Source organism: Trachemys scripta, chromosome 6 (assembly GCF_013100865.1).
Source record: "Trachemys scripta elegans isolate TJP31775 chromosome 6, CAS_Tse_1.0, whole genome shotgun sequence".
NCBI classification, from domain to species: Eukaryota; Metazoa; Chordata; order Testudines; family Emydidae; genus Trachemys; species Trachemys scripta.
In genome coordinates this window covers 65,860,735-65,885,794 of record NC_048303.1, presented here as the reverse complement: position 1 = coordinate 65,885,794, position 25,060 = coordinate 65,860,735, and the positions used below count along the sequence as shown (strand labels likewise).

Here is a 25,060-nt window from a genome sequence, read left to right as displayed (position 1 = left end):
GGTGATCTTCCAGAAAACACCATCCTGGCCACTATGGACGTAGAAGCCCTCTACACCAATATTCCACACAAAGATGGACTACAAGCTATCAGGAACAGTATCCCTGATAATGTCACAGCTAACCTGGTGGCTGATCTTTGTGACTTTGTCCTCACCCACAACTATTTCACATTTGGGGACAATATATACCTTCAAGTCAGCGGCACTGCTATGGGTACCCGCATGGCCCCACAGTATGCCACATTTTTATGGCTGACTTAGAACAACGCTTCCTTAGCTCTCGTCCCCTTACACCCCTACTCTACTTGCGCTACATTGATGACATCTTCATCATCTGGACCCATGGAAAAGAAGCCCTTGAGGAATTCCACCATGATTTCAATAATTTCCATCCCACCATCAACCTCAGCCTAGATCAATCCACACAAGCTGTCCATTTCCTGGACACTACTGTGCTAATAAACGATGGTCACATAAATACCACCCTATACCGGAAACCTACTGACCGCTACACTTACCTACATGCCTCCAGCTTCCATCCAGGACACACCACACGATCCATTGTCTACAGCCAAGCTCTAAGATATAACCGCATTTGCTCCAATCCCTCAGATAGAGACAAGCATCTACAAGATCTCTATCAAGCATTCTTAAAACTACAATACCCACCTGCTGAAGTGAAAAAACAGATTGACAGAACCAGATGAGTACCTAGAAGTCACCTCCTACAAGACAGGCCCAACAAAGAAAATAACAGAACACCACTAGCTGTCACCTTCAGCCCCCAACTAAAACCTCTCCAGCGCATCATCAGAGATCTACAACCTATCCTGAAAGATGATCCTTTACTCTCACAGATCTTGGGAGACAGACCTGTCCTCGCTTACAGACAACCCCCCAACCTAAAGCAAATACTCACCAGCAACCACACATCACTGAACAAAAACACTGACCCAGGAACCTATCCTTGTAACAAAGCCCGATGCCAACTCTGTCCACATATCTATTCAAGTGACATCATCATAGGACCTAATCACATCAGCCATACCATCAGGGGCTCATTCACCTGCACATCTACCAATGTGATATATGCCATCATGTGCCAGCAATGCCCCTCTGCCATGTACATTGGCCAAACCGGACAGTCTCTCCGCAAAAGAATTAATGGACACAAATCTGACATCAGGAATCATAATACTCAAAAACCAGTGGGAGAACACTTTAACCTGTCTGGTCATTCTATGACAGACCTGCGGGTGGCTATTTTACAACAGAAAAACTTCAAAAACAGACTTCAACGAGAGACTGCTGAGCTGGAATTGATATGCAAACTAGATACAATCAACTCAGGATTGAATAAGGACTGGGAATGGCTGAGCCATTACAAACATTGAATCTATCTCCCCTTGTAAGTATTCTCACACTTCTTATCAAACTGTCTATACTGGGCTAGCTTGATTATCACTTCAAAAGTTTTTTTCTCTTACTTAATTGGCCTCTCAGAGTTGGTAAGACAACTCCCACCTGTTCATGCTCTCTGTATGTGTGTATATATATATCTCCTCAATATATGTTCCACTCTATATGCATCCGAAGAAGTGGGCTGTTGTCCATGAAAGCTTATGCTCTAATAAATTTGTTAGTCTCTAAAGTGCCACAAGTACTCCTGTTTTTTTAAAAAACATTAAAATGTATTACTGGCATGCGAAACCTTAAATTAGAGTGAATAAATGAAGACTCAGCACACCACTTCTGAAAGGTTGCCGACCCCTGAATTATAGAAACAAATCAGCCCAGTTACCATAAAGGATAGTTGTACCTCTCTAATCTAGTAGAATTCTTGGAGTAGGTGACAAAAATAGTGCATAAGCAAGAATCACCACATATAATTTATCTGGACTCTCAAAAAACTTTTGACAAAAGTCTCTCATAATAGGCTGGTATGGAAATGAAATATTTATGGAGTAAGAGGTAAAGTATAGTCATGGATCAGAAACTGATTAAGAGACAAAAAATAAAGAGTAGTAGTCAAGGTCATGTTGGATTACACTAGGATAGTTAATGTTTAATATATTCATTAATCACTGGCAAAAGATGGATGAACAGTGAAAATTTGGCCGATAATACAAAATACTGTAGGATAGCCAAGACAGGAGAAAAACCATCAGGCGCTCCAGAAGACCTAGCAAAGTTAGGTGAATGGAAAGCACAATGGCAGATGAAGCTCATAGTTGGCAAATGTAAAATAATGGATGTTGGAAGGAATAATTTGAAGTACATATTAGAGCTTGTCAAAAAACTGGTAAATTAATTTGCAAAATTTTTGTCAGATAATTTTTAGACATTTATGTGAACATCCACAGTTGCATTATTTATAATAAAAAACATATATATAAGGTATGTAAACCCTCATGATTCAGGGCATAAGACAATCACTAATTGGATGGGGTTAGAAAAAATATCCCTTATGAACAGGTTATATCCTAATTGTCAGCTGTGGGATTCTTGTACTTTCTTCTGAGGCACCTTGTGCAGGTTGCTGTTGGAGACAGGATATTGGAGCAGAGGTACTGATGGTCTGGTGTAGCAATTCCTATGTTCAAAAAGGATTTGTCACATCTACGCTAGCAGTTAAATCATTTTGAACATTAACTGAGGTGAGTGGTGGGGAATTTGTTGCTGATAACCATTTTTAGCCACTGTCTGTTTTCTGACTATAGATGGACCTGTGTTCCATTCATGTTGCAGGTACTAGCTTGACCTTAGAAAAAGAGAGGAAAGGAAATTGACAGGGAGCCAAATAATGCCTGCTTGACTCATTAGAAACGTTTGGTTGACTTCAGTGGGACTGCACAAGTGAGTGAGGGGGTCAGGATTTGGCCCAAGATAATGAAGAAAGTGAAGTGTGAGAAAATGGAGAGAGTAACAGACGCAGAGAAAGATGAATAGCGGAGAGCAATAGATACATTGGATGAAAGAACCAGCTACAAAAAAGGAAGCAGGGAACAAAATACAGAGAAAGAAAGATAGGGAGAGAGAATACTGGCTATCCTAACTTTGGTAATTGTATAATTTTTCCTTTAAGAATTATGTGGACAAATAATATGTAGATATTTTGTAAACCACAGGAGTAACAGGAAATAAATCTTTTTTTTTTTTATCACCAATGTTTCTCAATCTAAGCTCTGGCTATTTATGCAGTGCTTCGGTAGCATTATAGTCTCCTAGTTGGTCCTTACACTGATTAAAGAACAGAAGTGGTTAGTAACGTTTTAGAGCTGATAGTTTTTGCTGCTTAGCTGCTGTTTTTTTTCTTTCTTGTCTGTAATGCTCTGTCTGTAATGCCTATATTTAGAAAGACTTCCTTTTTGCACCAGTCAGCTATTGGTTAAAAATAGCTACATTACTTTGCCATTAAATATTCATTAAGATGAGCTGTCGCAGACTGTAAGAAGCATCCAATTAAGCAGTTCAACTTCTACACATAAGGCTACAAATGAGCAGTCTTCTATCTTTTCAATAATGCATCACAGAGTGCAGTTATTATGTGTAAAATAATTGATAAGGCATAAGTTATTTGTAAAATATATACTAGAAATAGAAAAGTAGATCAGAGAGGCTGATTTTGCCTTGGGACCTTCCTCCGAGGTTGAATAAAATGTAATGTACATTTTTCCACCACATGAGGAAAGCTGAAATGCTATGTCTAATCTCACAGTACTTTCTATTTCTGATGTTATTCTCTATCACAGAATCATAGAAATCAGAGATGGAAAAACCATGTTAGTTTTTATTCATCCCCCAACCCAGGTAGGATTGTAACTATGGGCTTGATCCAATGGAAAGATTCTATGGGCTTTAGGTCAACCCTGTATGGTTTTTTTGTAGCCAATACAATGACCCAGGCTCAGATTTGTTTCTAAATTGTAAATCAGCTTGTATAACACTGGTGAATCACCAGAGGTAAAAAAAAAAAATACACAGGCCCAGTTTTCTGGTTTGGCCAAGCTGAACTCAGTGCAGGACAAGAAATGGGGAATGAGGCGGGGAAGGTGGTTTTGTGCCATCACTGTGCACCCCATATCCTGGGGATGTCCAGTCTGGGCACTCACCTAAATTACTATAATCCGAAGGCATGTCATATGCTTCTTTCTAGTAGATTCATATTGAAATTACCGCCTTAGATATGTTTGCCATCTACTGGTTAATTACTGCCTGCCTTAACTTAATGATAGATGCAGTGTTGTTGCAACTGTGAAGAACTCTGTGAAAGCATAAAAGCTTCTCTCTCTTGCCAACAGAAATTGATCCAATAAAAGATATTACCTCGTCTCTTTAACTTGTTGACGTCCATTTTAATTCTCCATTTTGCTTAATTGCTGATGCCAACTCGCTGTTTTCTAAGCATACCTACTGCTGACTGCCAAGGCCCTGAGTACTCTGCACAAGCTCAACTTAAATTCTGTGGCACACTGGAAATTGTACAGCAGTTTCATTTAAATTAAAAATTGAGGCTCTAATTAAATTTAAAAAAAAAAAAAAGAATACTGCACTGGTTGCAGTATCCCTTGTATTATTTCATAGGAGAGAAAATTGCAATTTCTTTTGCTGTCCATACATTTAAAATAGTTATTGTTGTGCAGAATTGTGTATTGACGATATATAGCTGCATTGTAGAAGTTGTCAGGGAAGGAAGCCAGGGATTGTGGCAGCTAGGCAAAGGACATCTGTGGTTTTTGAAACATCACAAGGCATAGGAGGCAGTCTGAAGGCTTGTTTACACTGGCAATTTACAGCGCTGCAACTTTCTTGCTCAGGGGTGTGAAAAAACACCCCCGCTGAGTGCAGATAGTTTCAGCTCTGTAAAGTGCTAGTGTAGACAGTGCACCAGCGCTGGGAGCTATGCCTCTTGGTGGTTTTTTTAGAGCGCTGGGCTGCACCGCAACCACACTAGGCACGTTAAAATGAGACTGTGGAAGGTGTCTGTTGGTGGATACTTGGTAAACTGATCAGCAGTGAAATAGTTTATAATGCTGTAATTTTAATTGTCCTTGGTAGGTTGCAAAGTCAAAACCCTAGCAAAATGAAAGGAACAGTTCACACCTCTTTCAGAGCTATTGTTTTGAACTTCTGCAGTCTTGAGAAGACAACACTTTGCACTACATTGCTGGTTTAACATGACCATAAAACCAGTTTAACCAACCCACAAGGAATCACCCCAGTATATAAGGATATGTCTTCACTGCAGCCGGGAAGTGTAATTCCCAGCTGCTAGCTCTGCTTAAGCTAGCTCACCAAAAATAAGAGTGTGGTTGTGGTGGCACCGGCAACAGTTTGGGCTAGCTACCTAAGCACAATCCTGTCCAAGATCTTAGGTGTGTACTCAGGTGGCTAGCCCAAGTTGCCATCCATGCCGTCATGACCACATTGCTATTTTTAGTGCACTAGCTTGAGTAGAGTAAGTCCATGTATGTCTACCCGAGCTGGGAATTACACCTCCCAGCTGCAGGTATAGAGGCTTATATGCCACTGACCTCCCTGCTGCCAGTGTAAAAGTTTTTCTTCTCCTGCAGATTAAAGCTCATCTTAATTAATTAGCCTCTTAGAGTTGATATGGCTACTTCCACCTTTTCATGTTCTGTATGTATATATATCTCCTTACTATATGTTCCATTCTATGCATCTAAAGAAGTGGGCTGTAGCCCATGAAAGCTTATGCTCAAATAAATTTGTTAGTCTTTAAGGTGCCACAAGTACTCCTGTTCTTTTTAGGGAAAAAAGGGTGAATGCAGTCCTAGCCATATTGAAGTCAATGGCAAAACTCCCATTATAAGGCCAGTGTGATTACTGAAGTGAGTGCATGGCTGGGACAACCTTGTACAATGCTAATCTTTGGCTGAACTTTAAGCACCCCCTATTCCTGTTAAAATCCAGCATAAATTAGAGCAGCCTTCAGGTAAAACAGTTTGCAAAGATTGATACTGTACACTAACTTTTTTATTAGAAAAATGACATACCATGCCTTTACTTTTTAAAATTTGCTTTAAAGTAATTCTTTCTTTGGACTCTTTTATAGTACTTTGAACCTTATTATTTAGGAAATGAAACATATAACTGCAACGATTTTTTGGATATATCTTTAGAAACCCCTTGGAAATCACAGAAAAATTCATTCAGAAGTTCAATGATGCAACAAATCCACAGGATAAAGAAGACTTACTAGAACTAGCTAAGAAAATGCTTGCCAGATGCAAGGTTTGTGTACACAATAAGGGACAGTTTATATTTTTATTATTATGGCATTTGCATGCTCCATTTTCTTTATTAAAAAAAACAAAGATAAAACTTTTGTTGGGAGAAAGGATTGTGGGGAATGAGAGAAACAATTAGAAAGTATAAGTGAAATGTAATATTTAATATCTATGCTCTCAATGTGTATTGTAACATATATTAAGTTAGCCAATATAAGGGCTTGTATATAGTACTCTGTTGATTAACTGGCCCTAGGTCTCTTCTCATTGCTTAACATTTGTAAAAAAGAATATATCAGGAGAATATTATACAGATTTTTCACTAGTTTACAGCTGAATGGACCTGTTTTAAGTTTCTTCAAGAGAACTGTTAGCAATATTCAGTGATTAGCTGTTTAGCCAGAATGCTGTTCTGACATGTTTTCATGTTTCATTTTATTTTGTCCATTAAAATGTTGGCAACTGTTTTGAAAAGTGAAAATAGTAAACACAACACTCTGAGCCCCTAAATGATTCCTTGTGGGCTTACTAAGCCAAAAATAGATAAAGTGTAGAAACAGAGTGGCCATTCAAATTTGAAAGATATTAAAAAAGCAATATAATTGGCATTTAATAGGCCTTAAAGAGGAGGCTGTGGTGCTAATATAATTTCTGCTACCATCCAAATTAAAAATTTATACATTATGAAGTACACTTAGGCCCTATTTGCAAATCATGGACTTTCAGTATGAATATTATCTTTTTTTTTTAAATGGACCTTCTACTTGGCAGGAAAGGTGCATTGGCTAACAGTTTTCCAAACCTCTTTCCTCCCTCTCCCTTTTATAACTGGTACCCACAGAGAGGCATGTTAGTGAGATTTGGCTGATTTTGTGCTGGAGTACAGATTTCTATTTTGATCAGATTAATTCTGGATTTTTTTCAATTCCAGAAGAATACTTACCCTGACAGTGGTAAAGATGCATCCTCCTTTAACACTAGTGAACAGGAAGGCAGAGCTGGAAAACTGCCTCAGCTTAGCACACTTACTAATTGTGTTAATTCGGTCACCTCCAGTGTCCAAAAGCTGTTGCCTTTCCATCCTTCACTGGTGTGCCAATGCTCTATTTGGGTTAGATGAGAAAGGCTAATTTTAATGGCAAAAACAATGGAATTATTTGTACAGAAAGCCAATGAATACTACCAGTTGCAATCAGTTGCTAGAATGTAGAAGGGAATCTAAGGGAAGGAATGTTCAAATAAAATGTTTTTCTATTGTTTATCCCAACAGCTAAATGCATGCAAAATGTTATGAAAATCAGATGTAATATACTATATGTTTTTCTTGTTTAACCAAAAGAGGTGAGCAAAAATGTCCCAACATTTTGGCTATGAAACCCTCCATAAAAAGGCATCTGTTGAAAAAGCAGCAAAGAGTCCTGTGGCACCTTATAGACTAACAGACGTATTGGAGTATGAGCTTTCGTGGTTGAATACCCACTTCGTCGGATGCCTCCGATGCCACCCATGAAAGCTCATACTCCAATATATCTGTTAGTCTATAACGTGCCTCAGGACTCTTAGTCTGGATCTGTAAAAGCAGCAAACACAGCTACCCCTCTGATACTTGACATCTGTTGAAAAGATTGTTTTGATCTAGAAAGAGTGGAATTTGCAAAAAGCTAAAGTTTCAGAGAGGTATATTGTCAGGATAGCATATTGTTGATTCCCTATCAATTTCAGCCCTACAGAGATAGTAATAGTAGTGTCCTTGTACTAAGTTGGCTGGAGTCACTACTGTGATTCAGAGATGGTAATTAATTGTTTTTGATTCAAGGCACTTAAAATGGGTGATAATACTGTAATTATAGTTAAGTATTCCTATTCTTAATTAAGTGTTAACCCCAGGGATTAAGCATTGCTGCCTCATTAGTTTCTGCTATTGTGTTTGTATCAGCAAACTCTTACCAACGATGCCTTTAAAATAAGCATTTTTATTCCAAATAAATTGGCTTGAGGGAAAAGTTCTATTTTAAGCTAAATGTAAGAAAAAAAAACCTTTGGCTTTTTTTCTTTCCCCTCTCACCCTGTTCCTTCCAAACAGAGAAGATCAGGCCTTGGCACATTAGGTTCTGGGAAGCATGTGGATCTTCCAGTAGCATGGACAGAAGCAATTATATTGGCTCAATGCAAAGGTGAAATCCAGGAAGGTACAGTATTCTTCAGTTATATTTCTGTTAATTACTTTAAGACTTTTCTAACCAAGCAGTGAAAGCAAATTTAGTTTATTCCCAACTATGAAAACTTGGAAAAAAGCCAAGACAAATATGGATTTTATTTTCCACTTGCAGAAAGAAACTTTACAAATATATACAGAAACTATCAGTGTAGTATTTACAGAGTGTTTCAGAGACCTCTGTTTTTTATGCTTGATTTCTTAAATTGCAAAATCATTACCATTTAAGCACCTCTACATGACATTACCTTGTAACCTGTCTCTGAAATCAGTAACTAATTAAGTGTAATTTAAAATGACATTTAATGATCTCAAAGTAAAGTGCTTTAAATAACCTCTTGTTTTTACCTTTCCTAATTATGCCCATTAATAAAATTGCAGAATATTGAATTAGTTCTGAAGACTTTTTAAATGAAAATGTTAACTTGTTTCAATCTAAAATGTTCTTAATTGTGGTAGCCCTTCCTTAGTAAAGTCAGGTAAAGAGAGGATCCTATACAGACTCTTGCATGGACACGAAGGTATTTTCACCTTTTTTTACTGACAGATAGCATTTTAGCTAGAATAAGATTTATGAAAATAATTTCCTGGCAAGTAGGTTTAAATCCATAATCATCACATATACCTTAGCTTTTCTGGCCAGGCTGGAGAGCAAGTGCAGTAGAGTGGCTAAAGAGAGAATCATGCAATCCTGCATATTTGAAACAGAAATGATGAACGAGTGTATGTGCAACATCTGTGATCTACAGTCTGCACTGCTGATGTGTAGGACAAAGCAAAGTCCTTCCATTCCTATTTTATAGATGCTATGGTACTCTTGCTCTTTTTTAAATGTATGGGGTCATTCCAAAAGTAAAATGAGACCTCATTTAAATAAGTCTGGCGGTGGAGTGATATTGCCTGTCAAAAATCCTGGGACGTGGTGGGGGAATGTGTGCAAACATTCTCTACATTTACTGCAATCTCGGATCATGATCAGAAGGTCTCTAGTTGTAGGTGTTGGATTTTTCAGTGTACTTTGAGCTAATGATTGTATTCATGTGAAAAAGGAAATCTACAAAGGAAAAGGAAACAATTCAATAGTGTGCCTGTGAAAGCAATATCAAGACTACTATATAATCTTGTGTTGCTTTTATTAAGCTGGGAATTCTTGGGGGGTTTGTGGATATTGTACTATGAATACAAGTACTCTAATGGGGAACAAATCAAAATAGATGGGTGTGCAGAGAGTTCTATCCTCATCATCTTGCAATTCTTCATTTTTCTTTTCTTGTTAAGTGATTTTGGGCTGACCTAAACATTATTTCTCTCATAATTTACAGGGTTTGAGTAAGATGCTGAAGCCTAAGGCACTTGATTGAAAAGTGTCTATTTCTCTTCATACACTTTTACCTCTAAAAATCATGTGCATTTGAGTTTGATAATGATGACTAGACTGTCTTAAGAAGATAATATTCACAAAGTTATGGAGTTGCTTACACTCAGTAATCAAATAAATAGTTAGTGAGCCAGACGCACCATGATGTAACCCAATTAAAGTCAATCCAGACAAGCCAGGGATGAATTTGTCTTTATATGCTTTGCCAAAGATTATCTCCTCCAGAAATGAGAAGTTTGAGAAGATAGTATACAAAATACTATCAGTGACTTGGAAAAAAAATGTTGAGAGCTATAAAACTTACAGGGGTGTGGAACAAAGAACTGAGCTGTCAGTTGATCAAAGATCATATTGTTAAAAATGACTGATAATTTGGAATACAAGCCGAATGTAAGAATTATCAGAATTTTAGGGGTTCTAGTACTGTGCATTCTACTGTAGTATTGGGAGACACAAGATTTTTTTTTAGTGGATAGTTTAATAAGGTTGTGGAATGGGTTTTTGTAATTGCTCTGAAAGGCCTATCTTTCAAAGAGCTATTACAGTTGTGAAGGAATACTGTGTTGATAATATGTGGATACCTTTTTCTTCTGGAGGGTCAAGAATCCTTCTTTTAGTTCAGATTACTTCTTAGGAGCAGTCTACCAATATCAACCTGCCAACAACAAACTGTTGATTATTTAAAAAGTAATAATAATACAGTAGCTTCACCACTTAATGATAAATCCATATTCTGGTCAATTGATAAACTATGTGTCTGAATACTATTGTTTGTCTGTTTAGGCCACACACAGGATTCAAAAGTATTGACCCTTATGCCCTCATGGAGTTCCTTGAGGCAGGGACCTCTGTTTTGTGCAGGCATGAGCATTCAATAAATAATAAAAGAACATTGTTTTTACTGGTTGCATGAAGAAGAGGCTTTTGCATAATTAATAAATAAAATGTTTATCTTTTTCCATGCTATTATTTTGGAGAGGAAAAGGACTTTTAAGAATTTTGCACATCAGCTTGGGAACTAGGATGGAACTAATACATATATATGATTGTAAGCTCATTGGGACAAGGACTGTGATTTACTAAATGTTTGTACAGTTCCTAGCACAATATATTCCCAACCCAGTTGAGACCTCTACGTGCTACGGCACCATCAGTATTCCTCCTCCTCCTCCTCTTCTATTTTTGGACAAGTGGAGGTGGCTGGGAAATTTGTTGGACAAAGACTGATCCTTTAATCATATAACGTGTGGATGATCAAGATGGGGAAGAGGAAGTGTTGAACTGGGAAGATTTGGGACTGTGGTTTCACTCCTGCCTGCCGGATTTGTGGGGAGGTTAGGGGAAGTTCTTCTTCCTACAGACTTTGAAAGTTGGCAGACAAAGCAGGGAATTTTAAGTCAAGATTCAGGCACATTGGTAGGCATGTTTGAGGAAATTTGCATAGTGACTTCCTGGCTTAAACTTTACCTATGAGATCTATAAATCTGTCACTTTCATGAGCATCAGATTCACACAAATCATTAACCAAAATTGAACAAAGCCATCATGTAATTTTTAAAAAACGTAATACTTGAAAAAGCAATTTAACTGCCTTTTCAACCATAAAAAGCAATTCTATCTTTTCCACTATAGTTTTGTACGGTCATTTTCATTGATATCACAAAAAAGATCAACACACCTAGCAAAAAATGACAGAAAAGTTGACACTGTAGAAACTTTCTGAAATGTGATATATCTCAAGAAACAGCTTACATTATATTTCGTGGTAATTAGTTTAACATTATTAATTCAGACAGTTTTGTACCATATATTTCAATATATACTTTAACAGAAAATGTCAGTAGCTGTTGAATACAGATTATCAGACAGTTGAGCTTTGTTTTCTCCTCAAAATAATAGTCACAGGGGGCAAACAAACTGAATGAACTGTGAAAATAAAGCTTTGACTTAGGCGCCTAACTCCCTTTGAGTGTGGGGCTTAGGCCATACTCCTCTCCTTGGGATTTCCTATTGGCTAGTTTACCCTACTCAGCATGCTGGCTTCTGTGGATCCCATTGTTATGTGCCCAACTCTCCCCATGTATTGTATAGGGTACTTGGGTATTTAACTCGAGGCTGTCATTACCACTGGTTGACCAGGCTCCTAAAAGTTAGGTGCTGCGAAGCCTAAATCCCTGTGTGAATTGAGCCCTAAAGACTGAACTCTGTATTGAATTTATTCTCCATTTTGTTTTCACTTCAGAAGCTTTGGACATCCTTTTAATTTCTTTGGACCATGCTCCCATGAATCCAGAGCATGTCCCTGTTTTATTTTTCATCGCTGAATCCATTTTGTATAGGATTTGTTGTGATGCGGCACAGAAATCTTATTTATACTCCAGTGAAATCAAGTTATCAAAGGTTTGTTATATTTTTTTAAGTAGTTTTTAGTGTTTTTTTTTAATATCTGTATATGTGGTATATATTCACCTACTTATTTTTTGTTGTATATCGACACTATGAAATATATGACATTACACTGGATTTATACCACTATAAATGAGAGCAGAAGCTGACTAAGTTTGTCACAAGACCTAAAACATTGTAATGTTTTCTAATATTATTTGTGGTATGCTTGTTCTGTAATTTAGTTTGATCTTAACTTTCTGTATCTCTGAATACGTGATTTCTGGGAAGTCCAAAATGAGAGATTAGGAAAATGCAGTTTAATTTTTCCCAGAGTATGTAATGAGAGAGTATAAAATACAGATAAAAGACTGTTTTTTGTTCATAATGCATATTGTTAACTTGGATTTTCTCATAATATTAGTAATATTCTTGCAGAATATCTTGTTAAATTATGCAAACTCTTTATTCTCCCATCTGGATTATAATTAACGAGATATAGCATGCTAGGTCACATAGTCTTAGTGCACCACCGTGAGAGTTATGCATATGAGGTCTAGTCTACACTACAGAGTTAGGTTGACATAAGGCAGCTTATGTCTATCTAACGCTCTAAGTGTCTACAATAAAATGTAGCTCCGACCGATGTAACTTGCCCACTGCACTGACTTAACTGCACGAGAGATGTAGTGCTTAGGTCGATGTAGTTAAGTCGACTCAGTGTCAGTGAGAACAATGTGTTGCTTACATTGACTGTTGCTGCCTTTCAGAAGCTGTCCCACAATGCCCCACACTGACAGTTAAATCGGTGCAAGCGCTTTTGGTGAGGATGCACACTGCCGACACAATGAGCATAGCATGGACATGCAAAAGCAATTTAATTACTATGGTGGCTGTACATTGACGTAACTTAGGTCAACTTAATTTTGTAGCGTAGACTTGCCCTAAGAAAAAGGATGAAATTGAGGCAACCCAAATGGGAATAATCCAAATGAGAGTAATCTCTTCTAAAAGCTGAGTAAATAGTGTAAACTTCTAGTATAATTTAAGACTTAGCTGATACATCACTATTTAATGGTCTAGTTTTGTGTGTCAGTACTATACCTCTTTCCTCTTTACCTCTTAGAAACCACTTCCAAAAGTTACTGATGTGGTAATTCTTCATTCTACAACAATATTTCAGTTAGTCACAACCCAGAAACATAAAGTGTTATTCTCTCATAAAGACTGAAATCCTTATTGAAACTGTACAATATGGATGAAATTAAAGACTAAAGCCAGGTGAAATTTTTTTGACTGCAGGTTTTGGGGTGGTTTTTTTTTTTTGGCAGAAAATGCACATTCAGGTTGACCAAAATACTGTATGAATTTGTGTCAAATTCACTGAATGGTTTTGGTTTAAAAAAAAACAACCGTAAGGAAAAAAAAAGTTTCATTTTTAATGACTTTTTGTATTGAAATTTCCTTCAATTTCATCAAGAAAATATTTAAAAGCATTATAAAAAGCTTGAAATCTAAATGACTTATATTTGCCAAAAATTTTGAAAAATTTCATTTTGGGTCAACTTGAAACAAATTTTTTTAATTTGAATTTTTTGGAATTGCCAGCAAACAAAAAAAAAATCATGTATTTGCACAGCTCTGTTAGGAAATTGATCCCACACAGCATACATGTGGAGGACTGTTCATTAAATACCATTCTCTATTAGCATTTGTTCTACTGCTCTGTTATGTGTCCCCACTCTGGGAACGTCTTCACTACCCGCCATATCGGCGGGTAGCAATCGATTTATCCGGGATCGATATATCACGTCTAGTTAAGACGCGATATATCGATCCCCGAACGTGCTCACCATCGACTCCGGAACTCCACCAGAGCGAGCGGCGGTAGCGCAGTCGACAGGGGAGCTGCGGCCATCGATCCCGCGCCATGTGGACCGCAGGTAATTCAAGCCAAGATACTTTGACTTCAGCTACGCTATTCGCGTAGCTGAAGTTGCGTATCTTGGATCAATCCCTCCCCCTAGTGTAGACCAGACCTGTTTCTGCAGATTAAACATTACTTTCACTCTCACTTGACCAAAATAGCTACCTGACAGGAGGGTATGTTTTACCACCTTTTTTCCCCATACAATTCTTCTACCACAACAAGGAATAATGTACCTGTTTTGAAGGCAGTTTGAACTATTAGAAAATGCTCTCCCACTCTCAAAACCTGATATGCCATAGATTAGAACAAGCTGCACAAGTCCGGCAATAAACCCCCTCTTGCAATGGCTTATGACTTCTGAAACTCTCCATATTTCTAGTTTAAACTAAATTGTTAATTATTTTGGAAAGTTTAAATAAAATTGATTCTGCCATCTTTTAGTTACATGAGCAGGAAAAGAGAGAATTTTTTTACATTCATGTGAAGTTTTAATGTTCACCCATGTCTAAGCTATCTGCTTGGGGGAATAAAGCATGGCAAAGACAATAAAATATACAATATACAAGCGTATTTGTTATATCACATACTTCAAATCAGATTTAACAGATTTTAACTAAAACTTGAAAAAAATCATTTTCCAGCTTTGATCGAGCATGGAAAATTTCAGCCCCCACAGAATGTTTTATTTGGAAAATGGACAGTTTCAATTGAAGCTGTTTTGCAGTCTTAACAATAGCCAGTGCCTCATGTACTCTGTGACTGTTGGGACCTATATTATGCAAGAAGCTTTGTGGAATTGTCTGTACCAGGACAATGCAGAATTTTGTGATAAATTTACTATGACAGGACAAAATATTTCTAAAACTTCCAGTAGTGTGGGAATCCACCAAGCACTATGGAAGGATAAGCCATTTCCAGAGATGATCAATGGTGGTTCTTAGCATAGTGCTTTGCTTTCCCTGTGGATCTTTGAGATTCCTATATTTGCAGAATGCACCTCTTGCCATTTCCTTAGATCTCAAATCCCTTCCTTTTGGGATGCATGTATGCAGTGCTGCAAGATAAGCCTTGTAGAATTTCAGTAGTAGTTACCTTATTCTTGTAGGTTTTTCTGTAAGAGTGGAGCATCAGGGCCAATATTTGTTTGATTTAAACCTCCTCTTCCTCTCATTAAATTCTTTTCCAATAAAAAGCACAAGGGATGCTGCAGAAGATTTACCTTATTATAAGGAAGGTACATTTTGGGCCCTAAACAAGCTGACAGGGTCTCTTTTTAGTATTTGTTATGAAGTAAACAATGAACATACTAGCTGAGCTGATTTAAAGTTGAAATTCCTAGGATGTTTCCTTGGTTTTAGTAATGTACATTTTAAGTAGCTCCCTTGGAAACTGGGAGATATTCTCACCCTCCCATTTTCTATGCGAAAGCAGGATCTCCCATTCATTCTGTGAAATTCTTTGTATGACTGACAGGATTCTGGTTGAACAAAAACAAAAAACAAAAAAACAGGATCGGGCCCATTAAGGGCCCAATCCTGCTCCCACTCAAGTCAGAGAGTTTTCTCATTGACTTGAGTGGAAGCAGAACTGGCATTAACTGTTATGGAGTATCTGAGCATTCAATGGCGCATGAGTCTGATCTCACTTTTACTGGTGTAAATCAAGAGCAGCTCTCTGGAAGCTGATGGAATTACATGGATGACAAACTGTTGTGAGAGAGAACTCAAGCCCTAAAGGTCTGACCCTGCAGTCTCTACATAGCCTGCCTAGGACGTGCAAGGTCAGGCCATTTGTAGCTTCAGCATCTGAGCAAAGTTTTAGCCATCCAGATCTGCAAATGCTTTTAACCTTTAGGGGTTGTCCGGTTACAAAAACTAAAAGGCCCTACAAACACACGCGCGCGCGCACTCAAAATCAGTCATCTGCAGTTAAGCTACATAATCGAAAGTAAAAACACAAATCAGAAGAAAGTACCCAGAAGTCTGTGAGGAGCCAATCCCAATGACACTTCCCTGATCTTACCTCTGGCTTTCCCCCTGGCTGTGCACTGCTTCCAGGTATTGATCCTGGTCAAACAAAAAACCCTACGAAGACATAGAGAAATACAAAAGTGTCCTGTATTGTCTTAGCATCCTTGTGCAATCTCTTTACTTACTTGCAACTTTGTGCTGATTCGGTGTTCCAAAATACATGTTTTCTCCTTAGTGTCTGTCTGGGAGTTTGGCCACGAGAAGGATAGCTGCTTCAAACACTTTTCTTATATAAAACAAATTCTCTCATTTTTGTGTTTTCAGAGGCTTATATCTGGGAAGAACAAACTTTCAAGATTTTTAAATAGAACACATCTATTATTTTTCTAGGTACTGCCAGGATTCTCTCTTTGTCACATACATCTGCCACAGTAAATATGATTGCTCTTTCTGCATCTTGCTCAGGGGTCTTAAATGGAGCCCTTATTTTGATTCTATATGATCTTTCAAAATACTCTTCTCGGATCTTTAGCTAAATCCAACTGCAATATATTCAGAACCCACTGTTCCAAAAAAAGCAATATGATTGTTTGTTCCAGCTGCTCCAGAGAGTCCAATTATTCTGACATTTTAAATTCTGAATGATTTTCCAAGATTTGCAATCTGTTTAACATTTTATTTTCTTTAATGATGGCTGCATGGAGGCTGTTAGCTTTCTCGTTTCTTTTCACATGCTTTGTTGGCTTTTTCTGCTTCTGTTAGCTTGGCCTCTAAGTTATCAAAGCCACCATCTAAAAACTGTAAGCTATCAAATGTAGTATCTAGCTCTACAGTTGCAGAATGGATGCTACTAAAATGCCCACATATTTCACATGGGATCTCCTTGATGGAGTGTTTTTGCCCTAACACTCCCACTGCAGGGCCTGGTCCATGCAGCACTGTTGACAAAGATGAGAGCTCCATGGTTCTCCTGATTGGCATTGTAACCATAGAATCATCATACTGGGTTGAGTTTTCTTTGGTTTTGTGTAATTTTTCCTTATTTCTGTTTCCTCAAACAAATCTGTCCTCAGTATTGGAGGAATTCAGTTCACAAAAGTGTGTTCCTTCCCTTACACTAAGAAAATTCTGAGGACATGTATCTTCTCTTACCAGCCCCGCCTCCCCCCCGAAAAGAAAACCCTATACAAGTGCCAAAGTGTTATTAATTTACTATGTACCATTAATATACAGTGAATGCAAAACACAAGACAGGAGTTATTCATTATTGCACCATATGTGTGAAATCTGAAGATATGATCTGATTTAGCACTCTCTTAATCCAGTTTCATGCTGGTGTAACTCATAGAATCATAGAATATCAGGGTTGGAAGGGACCTCAGGAGGTCATCTAGTCCAACCCCTGCTCAAAGCAGAACCAATTCCCAACTAAATCATCCTATACAAGTGGAGTTATATCACTGCTCAAGTGGAGGAGGGCAGTGGTGAATAAGACCCATAATCCAAAGTTGGTATTTATACATCTATTGTGAATGGCATGATATAAAAAATATTTGTTGTACTTACTTTTGACAGGTTGGATTTTTGGTCTTTTTAAGGCTCCTTGTTTTTCATCTGTGTGGTCACCTGAAGACTTCTGGAGAACATACATATAGGCTTCATACAGATTTAAAAGGTAGAACATTGTATATTTGCTATATAAACAACATTAAAATGACTTTTAACTACTAAATTGGGAAATGGAAGTGACCTAAGTGACTATCTCACGTTGTGCTGCACCCAAGAGACTACCATTTGATTCTTAGGAATACTGTCCACCTGAATTGAGAGTTTCATATGCATCAGTAAGCATGCAAAGAAGTCAACATTTAGCCTCATTAAATGAGGTAAAATAGAAAAGGTGAGGTCTGTAGGTGAAGAAGGAAGAAAAATCAGAGCAACTCTGCATCACTGTGTAATTAGTCAATTTAGTACATATGCCAAAAATGTACAGTACATTGTGATTTTAAGACTATTGACTGATCTCAAATAAATACTTGCTTATAAGCAGGAATGCTGAGTATTTTTAAAACATACATGAATCAAATCAATATCTTTTAAAGCCTATTTGGAATGTGATTAATATTAATTATCTGTAAAGCCCTTACTAAAAAGCAATCTTATATAGCACCATATGTTTTAGGTGATAACAGGTGAGGTCACTGCTATAAATAGATATAGATATATAAAGTGATATTGCAAAAGCCTTAAGTTTCCCTCAGGTACGGTGCTAACATACAGCCCAATCCTGCAGGGTGCTGAGTGCCTGCAACTCACACAGATTGACAGTGGAAAGGGCGAGTGCTCATAGGACTGGGCTCTTGTCACTTATTTGTTATGCTGACATTGCTGATAAATTTAATCTAATGCCAGGTATTCATATTCTATTTCAGACTTTTCAGCATGCATGCACACTGTATGCAGTGAATCAGTAGGCTGCTGCTGTAGTAAGACTGCAGAGGTATTGCAGTCTTGCTACTATCAATTGGTTGTCATGGCCACAAGCAATACACAAAATGAAGAACAAAGAATCAGATGATTTAAAAAAAATGATTACCCACTTTTTTCCTGACAGCTTTTATTTTACAAGCTTTGTCCACACCAGTCATTTATAGAAAACACATAAATATAATAGACACTCTCACAACAGAACTTCCTGTATCTGCCAGTTCTTAAAATGTAATGCAGTAAGCAATATTTTGGCTTACAGGCAGTCAAATCTGCATTCACCCAACCACTGGGCTGATGGTTATACGTCCTTTCAAAACCCCTTTTATTTAATGCAACTGAATTCAGATGGCTCGATACATTACTCCATCTCTTCAGTGCTAAGTGTTGTTATTGAGAGGAATCAAATCCAATTTGCAGTACAGATGTCAGCATGTGAATGCTAATCATGGAGCTTCAGATCTTATCAAAGGATATACATAGTTTTGTTTTGTTTTTTTTTAAAAAAAAGCTCCATTTTAGTTTACAAAAGTTGAGTCTGGTTTCCATGCAGAGTTAGCCAAAAATAAATGCAGTCACTGAATGACTGGCATGAAGAGAGTTTACATTGTGATTCATTGTTAGCTGAGAGCCTCCTCACCTTGTTCAGAGTTAGCCTTAGTTAATTAGGAATTCAGTCATCATGGGAGACTTCAACTATATGTAGCTCATGGGTTACATAAGCTATTATCTATGAATCATACTTGTAGTATTATGTTCTACCACAAGGGGTCACACAACATTTATAAATCTACTCTGTGGAAAATTTGCTAATGATTCCATCAGCAAAGTAGTGAAGTTAAATAGCACATAATAAATAAAAGGCAAACAGAATAAATTATAAAACAACAAGAAGACAATTTTCACAAAATTATTTTTCATGCCATAGCACTTTCAGCTTGTGAGGTCTGCTACCATCCATATCCAAACATCCTCTCGGCTGTGCAATTTATGCTGAAGGCTGGAGAAACCATATGTGGTGCTGTGGTATTTTCTGATGTAAGCTTGGAAGAAAGACAGAAGCAGAGTCCTCTTGGCATGGTGGGTAACATAAATCAGATGATATATGATGCATCAAAAAGGATTACTGTGATCAAATAAGCATGCTTGGTAATTCAGTGAAAATAATTAAAGCTGAGCTGAGCTAGACAAACTACCTGTAGTCCAGGGACAGGATAAACAGAATAGACAGATCTGTAGTGATCGCCGCCTGGATTTGTGAAACATATCATTTCATGAATACACTATCCATGTTTCTTTGATGCAATGCAATTAATTATCAATGTGATACTATAGTGACCCAATGCATATTAGTAGCTAGGATGGGGTCAGTATCCCTTTTAAGATTCTGTTCTCATGACAACATTTACTCCCACTCTATGGCATCTGCTTCCTTCAAAGTGTGTGTGGAAATGGACAGGGATGGGTGGGTGTGGGGGAGTTCATGCACAGCCCTTCTGCAGCAACAGAGCACTTTCCTGAACCTTGCTGCCATGGGAGACAGGGGAAGCACAGACCTGGAAAGCAGCATAGAGTAGCTGGCTTTTTGAGGGCTGCCCTGAGGCATGCAGATTTCCCTGTAGATATTGGGGGTGCCTGCACAGTTGAATGGCCGTGTCCCTTGCTCTCTTTGTGCAGCCCCAGATCCCTCCCCCTGGAGATGATGCATCAAATGCTGTGTGCAGTGGACCAAAGAGAATTTTTCTGAGTAAGTTTTCTCCTCTGGCTGCCTTTTCCGTGCTAGGGAATGATAGGACCCATAATGATGTGGTGCACAATAGCCTATCACTTATATGATTAAAAACTGCCTAATTATGTGTCTAGCTCGCAGGCTGTAATGACATCAAAAGGGCTGCTACAGTCTCTCTCGGGTAAACAATATTTCTTGCCCTTTTCTCTTTACCTAATTATGTATTTACGTGAGGAAGTGTAAGGCTGTGTGAGCACTGACTGACGTTGTTTTTGTTTGTCTTTTCCTAATCTAAGTAAATATAAATAATATTTATAATACTAATAATTCTTAGCTCTTAAATACCAGTTTTCATCCAAGGATGTCAAAGTGCTTTACAAAGAAGGGCATGTATTATCTCAATTCACAGTGAGAGAAACTAAGGCCTTGTCTAGACTACAAACTTTTGTCGACAAAACACTGGAGGTGTACACACTGAAATGCCTCTCCCACCGATGTAACTCCCCTGCTATGCTGACGTAATAAAACCACCGTGACAAGCTGCATAGAACGTTTTATGGTGTAATTAGAGCGACGGTGCGTCAGTGTAGACAATTAGTGAAAGACTGAGGCCAGATAGCCAGGAAAGGACATGGGCAGGAGCAGATGATAAAGCTCCTGGAGGACTAGACAGAGGTGTTGAAGTCCCTCATTAGCCTGCAATCAGTGCAAATCTGTGCCCAACTCCCGCTCCAGCCACTACAGAACTCTGGTCTATGCCCTCCTCAAACTCCCCCACTGCATTCATCATGTATTTCCGGTCCCGCACAGTACTCCGTGCACTCCAAGCCTGAGGACTGGTTTTGCAGTGAAAATTGGAATTACACCCAGCTGTGAGAGCTCTAACCATGAGACTGTTCATTTTCATGTTCCCTGTTTGTCCAAAGGTTTGTGTTTTATCCCATTAAAACTTAAGTCTTTGAAATAAAATGGTTCTTCACTTGTGACATACATACATCGCTCAGTGCTAACATTGAAACAGTGGCATTTATTCCTTGCAATTAATGCTCAAGAAGCAAGCACTACAGCAGTAATTCATGGCGGCAAGTAAACATTGCCTGGCCGAATTCATCACATACAGACACATTACTGGGAATCATTGTCAAAATGCTCCTTCAAAGCCTCCCTGATTCCAATAGCTTGCTGCTGCGCCCCTCTAATTGCCCTTGTATCTAGCTGCTCAAAATCAGCAGCCAGCCGATCAGCCTCAGCAGCGCACCTTTGGGGAAACTTTCCCCCCTTTGATTCGCAAATATTATGGTGAGTACAACAGGCCACAATGATCATCAGAATATTTCTTCATTGATGTTTAACCAGACAAAAAGACAGCGCCAGCGACCTTTAAATCAGCCAAAGGCAAATTCAGCGGTCATTTGGCACCTGCTGAACCTGTTGTTGAAGCACTCCTTGCTGCTGTCTAGGTTCCTGATCTAAGGCTTCATAAGCCATGGGAACTAGGGGTATGTGGGGTCTCCAAGGATCACTAGGGGCACTTGCACACCCTCATTTGAAATCTTCTGGTCTGGAAAGAAAGTCCCAGCATGCAGTTTTCTATACAGTCCAGTGTTCCGAAAGATGCATGCATCATGCACATTCCCTGACGATCCCACGTTGATGTCAGTGAAACAGCCCCAGTGATCCACCAGTCTGCAAGACTGTGATGGGGTGGACTGGGTCTGGAGGCCGTCTGCTAGAGGCCTTGTAGCCCTGCCACACCCCACCCCAGAAAAGGGCAGTAGAGAGGTCCTCCAAGCTGCCTAGAGTGGCTGTATGGGAAGCAGCTAATCAGGGCCAAGTAAGCTAGTATAAGAAGAACTGCAGGGCCAGAGTGAGATCAATTCCTTTCTGGAACATTGTGGCTGGCTGCTGCTGAGTTTTTGTCTGCTACTGAGCCATGAAAACAGTACATGTTCTGGGAAGTGATTTGAGTCACTCTCTTAAAAGAGCAATGGGGAGGTATCTTAAATGGGAAAAATATTTATTAAACTGTTTAAAAGCACCTACTCAAGGTTGTAGGCACTTGTACATACATTTCTTAAGGCAGAAGGATGGTCTTATGGTTAAGGCACTTGACCACTGGGACTCAGGAAGTTAAGGTTCAGTAGACACAGACTGTAAAATGGGAATAACAATACTTCCCTACCTCCCACAGATATTGTGAGGGCAAATTAATTAATGTTTGTGATGTTCTGTGACACTATTATGATGGGGCTCATATCATTACATAGAGCGGAAGAAAAACATAAATGGACAAATAACCATATTAGAACATTTAACCATCCTTCTCAAAGTTGACTTCATCTCTCAAAATATAAATGGTCCCTGTCACTCAATCATGAAGAAACCCTATCAAACCACCAATGACCATCTCACCCCACTCCCTCAGAAAAGCTTGGGGGGAAGAGGGTGGGGAGATGAGCGTTGCAGCATACTGTGACAGTCAATAAATCTGGGCTGTCTCACACCAAGGGGGAAAGAAGGATTAAAAAAAAAAAAAACACCCGGGGAAGAGGAGGTTTGTAGGAGCTGTTAAGAGTGAGCAGATGAGACAGCTGGGATGTGGGAGTGAATGGCAGATCCTATAAGCCTTATGTTGGGAGATGCCTGTAAAAGGAGATCTTTAATAGCTCATTGTGGAGAACTTTAAAGACCAATAGGGCCAAGTTAAAGTCAATCGTCTGCTTAATAGATATCCATTATAAAGAACAAAAGGCAGCTGTAGTATGATTGTTACAGCTTGAAGCCTTGAGCAAATGTTCTGCTGAGTTTTGAACAATCTGCAAGCAATGGGAATGCACTGGTGGAAGCCTTTGTAGAAAGGAAAATTAAGGCTTATAATCATAGAGGAGTGTGGGGTTTGACACTTAAGGAAGGTCATCTTGTTATAAATAGAGTTATAGCATATGCAACCTGCGCAACTGGAGAAAAAACACAGGTATGATCTTGTGCTGCATCTCTGGGAAGTGCGGTACAAAACTCTCAGCCCAAGAGGGGTGAAGGTGCATCGACTAAGAGGGTTTAAGACACCTTTTTACCCTTCTGCTTCTAGGTTGCTTCAGGGGCCAAAATGGGATGTAATTTAGGTAGCCCTTAGGTGCCACCTATGTTACAACAGCTCATGCCAAGCTGTGTATGGGCAGCAGCACCCTGTGGAATCATTGTAATGGTGCTGGATCTGGTCTTTTCCTCAGCCCCATATTGGTGCACCCTTATATTGGAACATGCAGAAGAGGCTTTATAGTTTCTGTGCTGGGCGAATTCTTTTGTGGCCAGACCTAGGCTTTTTATTATACATGTATGCTGTTGCAGCTGTAGGATCAGGGAAAAATATTCCTCCCTATTTTGTTACCACATCCAACATATGGAAAGGCTGCAATTGAAAATGATACCACCATTTTAATTAAGGTAATTAACTGACCAAGTTTCCTCAATAAGTGGGAAGACAAAAGGAAAGAGAACCTGTTCATAACAATGACTTTTTCAAGACATTCTTATTGGTAAGTAAGCATGGATCATTAGAGAAAGAAACCAAGGAGAAAGGCTGCTCTGCTGTCAAATCCTTTCCTTCAGTCACAGAAAGTTTGGGGATTTTGAAAGTATATACCCTTGAAAATTTAATATTCTTTGTCTTTGTTGAAGGATGTAGCACTTCATAATAAAATATTTAGCACTTAAAGGGATCACCTCTGAAAACCAGCTGTGCCTAAGGCTTTTGAATGCAGTCAATCCTCATAACATGGTGCTAATAGATTATAAACAATACACACCTAGACTCTTCAACAGCAGATTACAGTAGCTTCTTCCATGTCTGTTTTTATTTTCCTTATTTCAAGGTCTGCTATTCTTTATCATAGCTCTGAATGATTCCTAAATATGTGTAACAGAGCAGCAAGGACTGTAGACTAACTAGTTCAGAACAGACAGCTAAAATGGATTGACAGTGATTCAATTACTATTAATGATACTTAATTTCTATAGCATATTTAAGTGCACTACATAATAAAACTATCCCCCAAGGTTTACTGAATTAAGAAATAGGGTCCCTGCAGCATCCTCCAGCCAGTGAGGATGAATTACATGGGAGCCCTAGGTAATTTGAAAAACCAATTCAGTCCACTTCCTGGTCTCTGAGCTTGCTGAGTCTCTCACATACAGCCATGTAGGAGATTTTCTACAATCCTGGAGCTGTATTAACTAAAGCATTCAATGTGGCCACCAGTGGGGGAATTCAAGGGCTTGAGAAATCAAGAACTGTAGGGCTCAAGGAGCACTCTGCTCATTTGCATGAATTGCCTGCCCACTGGGCAGCTCTGTAACTGTCCAAACTAGGAAGCAGGTATTTTGAGGGGAGAAGCTTGCGCAGACTCACTTTATGATAAGGCCACAAATTATTTTGTTCTGGACCAGGGCTTTATTTATCTCTGGACTATGATTGCACCACTATAGCCATTCTGATGTATTAATACATCTTTAGTTCAAAATTATTTTCATAGTGGAAAAAGGAATGGACACTTAAACAGATATCAAGAATATCCAGAGTTATGATTAATGATGCATTTTGTGAAAGAGTTACTAAACTTCATGCTTCAGGGTTAAGCCAATTTCTAGCTATTAGAGAAAAGGATGGGACATAACATGAGGGGTAGATTACTCCATATCTGCCTACTGCTGGAGTC

General features: G+C 38.6%; 1 protein-coding gene across 1 annotated transcript in view; it reads left to right on the top strand.

Moving 5' to 3' along the window:
* TMEM232 (transmembrane protein 232) overlaps nt 1–25,060 on the top strand; it is a 133,250-nt gene that overhangs the window by 18,347 nt on the left and 89,843 nt on the right. The window contains exons 3-7 of the mRNA XM_034774871.1: nt 6,144–6,255; nt 8,335–8,440; nt 12,087–12,244; nt 17,705–17,804; nt 19,545–19,696. Of these exons, the coding sequence (XP_034630762.1) occupies nt 6,144–6,255; nt 8,335–8,440; nt 12,087–12,244; nt 17,705–17,804; nt 19,545–19,696 (628 nt within the window). The remainder of the gene's footprint in view (nt 1–6,143; nt 6,256–8,334; nt 8,441–12,086; nt 12,245–17,704; nt 17,805–19,544; nt 19,697–25,060) is intronic.